Source organism: Spinacia oleracea, chromosome 3 (assembly GCF_020520425.1).
Source record: "Spinacia oleracea cultivar Varoflay chromosome 3, BTI_SOV_V1, whole genome shotgun sequence".
Classification (NCBI taxonomy): Eukaryota; Viridiplantae; Streptophyta; class Magnoliopsida; order Caryophyllales; family Amaranthaceae; genus Spinacia; species Spinacia oleracea.
Window position 1 is genome coordinate 76465924 of NC_079489.1, and position 6599 is coordinate 76472522.

The window sequence follows — 6599 nt, forward strand, 5'->3', positions numbered from 1 at the left end:
CCAAAAAATAATTAGAGGCAACCATATATCTTTGCCTCAAAATATAATTAGAGGCAACCACATATTATTGCCTCGAAATATAAATATATAATTAGAGGCATCCGTATATTATTGTCCCGGAATATAGTTAGAGGCTAACATATATCCTTGCATCAAAATATGTTTAGAGGCAATAGCAAAAGTTGATTCTAAAGACGGTATACATTTAGGGGCAGACATATGGTTTTGCCTCGAAATATAATTAGAGGCAGTATAAACGGTTGTTTCTAAAACGACGTATATTTAGGGGCAATCATTTAATTATGCCTCTATATATAATTAGAGGCAATATCTTATTTTTAAAATAATGATATTTAGATGCATTCTGATATTGTCATAAAAGGGATTTAGTGGCAGGGAAAATAAAACTATTGTATTGATAAAATAGCAAAAGTAACCACCAAATTTCATAAGAATCGAATATTTATCAACTCCAATAATATTATTAACAATAAGAGAACCAAATGTTGTCCAATCTCAAACAAAAAAACATCTTAGAGCTTGCAACAACGAGCAAGCCCAAAACAAACAAAAACCACAAAAATAACATGTCTTAGAAGATGTCTGATTGGTATATTCGAATATTTCTATCACTCCTGACGGTTTAAATATTCCGTAAGTTGATGCATAAAAAAAGTCACTGAAAAGTCAAACCAAGTCTAACAAAACGGAAAAACAGCAGCAAGACAGCAGCATACAGCAGCTTACAGCAGCTACAGCAGCACCATACAGCAGCTTACAGCAGCTCAACAGCAGCATACAGCAGTTACAGCAGCAGTTTATAGCAACAGCAGCAGTTTACAGCAACAGCAGCAGCAGTTTACAGCAACAGCAGCAGCAACAGCAACAGCAACAGCAACAGCAACAGCAACAGCAACAGCAGCAGCAGCAGTTTACAGCAACAGCAACAGCAGCAGCAGCAGCAACAGTTTACAGCAACAGCTAAAGTGTGTCCGGCATCTTGGTAAGATCGATTTTCGGTATTTCTTGTACTCTTACCCTATATTATGTAAATTTAATTGGAAAATGAGAAGTAGAAAGATCGGGGAGGGATATATGGAAAAAGATTAATATTATACGTAATTACCTTAAACTCGTCTGATCCAAAGTACTCAACAAGCCATTGCCAGTCATCTTTATCAACATTTGGTGGCTTGTTTTCTTCTTTAAGCCTCTCCTCGTCAGTGCTCTCAATATCATGATAATCAGCTTTTAGTCTTGCACGATAATTCCTGTATTTTTATTCAAAGACCCCATGATGTACTTTTTCCTTTATTTTTTTATTTTTTCACGTTCCCCTTCATCTTGATCATCCTCAAGTCCAATATCAAATTTTTCCTTGCAAACAAAAGTACAACTCTTAGTAAAAACAAATAGGACACGAAAAATATATGAAAATTATTTATAACTAAACAAGAAAAACTTATACCAGAACAAGATCCTACATCTTCTCCTTATTCTCTTCTGAAATTTCTGAAAATACTTTCAACTTTTGAAGTGGGGCATTAAGAGGATCTCTAACAAGGGAGCCACAATAACTTGCAAGACAAGCTCTATTCACACCAATAGGTTGGCCTTTTATGTTGAAATCCACTTTTTTCTTCTCACCGGGTCTCATTTTTGCCATTTGAAGATTTCTTGTAGGACCTCTATGAGTGACGGTCTTGTATGTTTTCTTCTTTTTCTTGTTCGCTGTAATACATGTATATATAGCTTAAGCTTTACTCAATACCATCGCAAATGAAGAAAAAATATCAAATTAGAGAGTATAAAATAAGTCATACCAAAATTATTCTCTTCCCCCTCCTTGTCAGCAAGTGTCTCCTCATCATGGTTTCTCAACATGTTTGAATTGATATTATTTTCTTGAACTTCTAAATCATAGTTTCTTGTCTCGTCTATATTGTTACTGCCTTCTTGATCTTCTAAAGCATTATCATTGTTCTCAACAAGTTGCCTCTCCTCATGCTCTAAATCAAACGTATTTTCATGTTAAGTATCAGAATATGCAGATTTAATACATGTTTTGAAATAAAATATTAACAGAATGATAGGTAGGGGGTGGGGTAGGGGGAATGTGCTGCAATTATTAATATAATGCTTATTTACCAAATAAAAAGATTAACTTATACCTCCATAGAGACTATTGTTTTGCCTATCCTTTAACACCCTTTGTCGTTGACGGTCTAGCAAACGTGAATTAAAGATTCGTCAATTTCTAATAAATGTGTACTTTAATCATATACGATGTAGCATGCAAACTCTAATGAGCAAATAAATTAACCTTCTTGTAAAGTTGATAGGGTTGCTTTAATTGTTTCCACTTCTATTGTTCCATGTGTTGCTTGTTTTTCCTTGTTCGATCTTGATCTTAATAACTTGGAAACTGACATCGGTGGAATAAATTTGTTTTTTCCCCTCCTCCTTTGATCTCATTATTTTTGACCTGAAAAAAGAAATCATATAAAAAGTAAGTGTTTTCTGAAATTTGATAAGCATACAGTTCATGGATGGAAAAGTTGACCAAAATAATAAATTATATTTTAACAAAACCATGGATGGAGTTGTGTCCATCTGAATACATGATTCCCTTCATATGCGTTCTTTGTTCTAAGTGATGGTTCAGGTTTTCCCTAGAAGGATAACTTTAGCATAGATCATATACAGTTTCTAATCAGGAATGTAACCTGAAACATGACCATAAAAGTGGGAATTCTAGTTCGATCACCAGTGTGGTGTGGTATTAGATTCAGAGAGAAGAGTTGCTCTGAATTCTCAGTCATCAAGTACAAGTGGGGCTTCAACAAGCACCGTGACAACTGTAAGTATGCAACCAGATTTAGAGAGAATAGTTGCTCTTAATTCTCAGTCAGCAAGTACAAGTGGGGATGGTGTAGGCTTGGGTGCTGTCATTCGGTCTGATGGTGGACAAGTTCTGGTTGTTGGTGTTAGGAAGCTCAAGGCAAATTGGGACGCAAGGTTGGGAGAGGCCATGGCATCTAGGTTTGGGTTATGTATGGCTGCAGACCTGAACTACAAAGATGTGGAACTAGAAGGGGATGCACTTGACGTGATCAAGGAAATTCAGACACAGCAGTTTGGAAGAATGCCCACTGGGCTGATCCTTGAGGACACTACTATTATCAGTATGCAATTCAGACACAGCAGTTTGGAAGAACGCCCACTGGGCTGATCCTTGTACTGGATACGGTACAAAAGGTGAGGGATTTGCTGCAGTGCCAGAAACTGATCGTTGCAAGCAACTGAAAGTAGAGATGAACGTGAATAAAGGATCAAAAGGTCAAGGATTCTCAAATCCAAAGTTTAAAATATTGGACAACTTTGACATTGTAAATTGATCATTAATTTTTGGATTATGGTTTAGAAATGAATATACTTATTTGTTGCAGATCGATGAAGTCCCTAAGCTGACATCTGGTTGCACTGAGTTTATTGAGTCAGCTGAACAGATTCTGGAGAAGAGGAAAATGAACCAAACATTGCTGGCAAATCACAGTACTTTGTTGGACTTACTTGAAATTCCTCAGCTTATGGACACGTATGTGGCTATAAAGTGGTAACCGTAGTTATCCTTGAGGGTACCCAAAGAGCTTATTATAAACAGCTTTTTACTAGATATGTGAATTTAGTGCAAGAATAGAAAGTGGTTAATTTCCCCCGAAAACAGCATATGTTAAAATACATCACTTCCAGTTGTAGTTTCTCTTAACTGTATGTTTTTGTGTTTTTTTTTGCCCCTTTCATCTTTTTCTTTTTCTTAGAAATATGAGTCTAGGAAAAGAAAATTCTCTGAACTAAAGGGTTCCTTTATTTGGATTGAACATTGAATACGAGGCATATTTGGTTAGTATTTCATAGTGGCTTCTAATCAGTCTAATGTATTATGACAATTGAACCAGAATACAAATTTAATAGTGCAGTAGCAGTAGGTTGAGGATCCTATGTTTTCGTATTTATTAGTTTTTCAAAATCTTCTGCTGAAATAAGTATTCTGGTGTTTTATATTTCGTGTGATTAATATTGTTTCATGCGTGCGAGTTACTTTAAGTTTTCACTGCTGTCTATTCTGAGCAATTTGTGTTTTTTGTTCAACTATTCGGTGTTTATCTTATACTGTAGGACTTTTAAACTATGAAACGTTAATTTTTAGTCATCAATAAAAAAATCTGGATGCTATCCCTGCTTTAATTTTCAATTTTCGGGTGAGGTGTTGAGGCCATTGTTAATTGATGTGAATCACCTTTTATGTTCAGATGTGTGAGGGACGGAAATTATGCACCATGCACCCAAAGTGAGAATTACGCTCCTAGTTTTCGTTCTGCACCAGTATGTCTTTTCATTGTCACAGTTGAGCTATTTAAAGAATCTTACTGATATTTAACATGATGTTATCTTTTATAAAGGATCCCTATCATCCAGGCTTTGGCTGCTGAGGTTAAGGAAACAACTCAAGCTATGCTTTCACAGCTTCTCCAGAAGCTAGATCAAATATTCAGGTACAAATAAATGTGCCAAAATGGTTTTCAGGTCAGCAAGGCAATCAAATACGGCCTTTCTAACCAAACTAGGATGGAGAGTCTTGACTAAGCCAAACAAACTGTGGTCTAGAGTCTTAAGAGCAAAATATTGCAAGGGACGTTGTGACATAGATATGTTTGAACCAAAACAGAATATGTCCAACGTTTGGCAAGGCATCACAGAAAGTGCAAAGCTGGTTTGTGAAGGATCAAGAACGGCAGTAGGATCACAGGTGGGTAACCAAAAAACCACTCAGGGAGTATGCAATTCATGAGATCCCTTTATTTCTGTTTTTGTTTTCAAACTTTGTTGCTCATAGTCCTAAACTCCTAAATACTTTGTGATATCTGTAGGAGTGTGGTTTACAAAGAATAGGTGACATTAAATCAGGCTGCAACAAACACTCTGACGGCAAAACTTGAAGCGCAGATGGCAATATGCAACTCGGCTACCAAAACCAAAGTTCAAGTACTACGGTTGTTTCTTCTAGAGGAGTTTAGGTGCTTGCGGAGGTCTGTTGTTTTTATTTTTTGTTTAAGCCTTTTGGTTATTAATAAAATCACTTATTAATTGCCAAAAAAAATCAGAACAACAAATCAGATCCAAACTCAACACAATTAGTACACAACTGAACATTACTCAGTGAAGCAGAACAAAAGCAATCAGGATCAGACTAGTACGCACAGCATAATCCCAAGCAACTACACTCCATCAGTCCCTACTTGTATGACTCATCTTATTCATTTAAGATTTTTATAATCTCCTACAGAAGCAATGATCAACAGAAACAAGAAAAACAACCTACATTATGCCAAGCAAAATAACCAAAACAATGCCAAGAAAAACAACCAACAAAGTTGCAGATCAGTAAGTATGCAGAGTAGTAAGCAGTAGCAGCAGAACGTGAGTAGAGAAAAACATGGAGGTAAAGATTAAACTATCAGATCTTATCCTAGGAGACCCATTTCACACGAGCCAATTAGCCACGAAATGAACCATGAGAAACAGAATGAAGAGACTCGAGCGACTAAAGCACAAAAACCTGAATTCACGAATAATAAACACAAAGAATACGAAAAAAATAGAAACTACTGCAAATACCCGAATTCGTGCAAGCAAGTCGATTTCGTCACTCAGTTCCGAAGTCCACAAAATCGAGATGGAAGCTTTTAATCGTCAACAATTATTCTCTGTAAGGAACCAGTCGAATTTTCTTTTGTAGTTTCTGTATCCCAAAGAAAAGAAAAGAAAACCCTAATTGGGATTTTTTTTGGAGGGAATAATTGTTGAAAATTAAAAAATTCCAAGTCGATTTTAAGAAATCTAGCAGAATATGGAATTTGCTAAAAAAAAAAAATTACAACAAGAACAACGAGAATCGCGGAGGAGCAAAAGAGGAAAGTTCAGTTACAGTCAAGAAGATGGACGAATTGGTTTCCCTCAAAATAAGAATATAGAAGAAGTTAAATAAAATATTGGTTACAAAAGAATCACAATAGTTACTTTGTCCCATTGGTTACCTCAACCTATACAAAGTTGTGCAATCCGGGTTCGATCCTGTGCTACTGTGTTTTTTTTTTCATTTTTGGTATTTATTTTTGTCAATCTAATTTTGTTATTTTTGTTGTCCTAGTCCTTTACTTTTGACCTTTAATGAAAATTCTCATGTAACAATTCTCTTTACATATGATGGTTCGGTTTTAGATTTTTTTTTTTTTACAATTTAGAATTAGGTTGGGTCAAGTGTTTTTTTTTCATTTTTGGTATTTATTTTTGTCAATCTAATTTTGTTATTTTGGTTGTCCTAGTCCTTTACTTTCGACCTTTAATGAAAATTCTCATGTACCAATTCGCTTTACATATGATGGTTCGGTTTTGGATTATTTTTTTTACAATTTAGAATTAGGTTGGGTCATAATGGAGTTGTGTCATATTCAATTTTGTTTGTCATATTCAATTTTTTTCACAAGATTCTGTTATGTTCGAATTATTTTGACTTATTTCAAACAAAAAAAAAAGCT

At 35.2% G+C, this 6599-nt stretch overlaps 1 protein-coding gene across 1 annotated transcript; it reads right to left on the minus strand.

The window, feature by feature from the left end:
- Positions 1–588: 588 nt before the first annotated feature.
- On the minus strand, positions 589–5979 carry LOC110800400 (uncharacterized). Its single transcript, XM_056838095.1, has 7 exons — positions 5680–5979; positions 2324–2485; positions 2172–2225; positions 1824–2009; positions 1469–1731; positions 1127–1377; positions 589–1039 (listed from the first exon to the last, which is right to left on the minus strand). Exons 2-5 carry the CDS (start codon positions 2430–2432, stop codon positions 1481–1483), a joined length of 600 nt encoding a protein of 199 aa, XP_056694073.1. The 5' UTR covers positions 2433–2485; positions 5680–5979; the 3' UTR covers positions 589–1039; positions 1127–1377; positions 1469–1480.
- Positions 5980–6599: the final 620 nt, after the last annotated feature.

Excerpts from the sequence above, each read along its gene's own strand:
- LOC110800400 (XM_056838095.1), bottom strand. The coding sequence starts at position 2,432 with ATGTCAGTTTCCAAGTTATTAAGATCAAGATCGAACAAGGAAAAACAA. Across the intron at positions 2,226-2,323 it reads CCTATCAACTTTACAAGAAG|ACCGTCAACGACAAAGGGTG; the intron begins GTTAATTTATTT and ends CACGTTTGCTAG. Across the intron at positions 1,732-1,823 it reads GGGGGAAGAGAATAATTTTG|CGAACAAGAAAAAGAAGAAA; the intron begins GTATGACTTATT and ends CATGTATTACAG.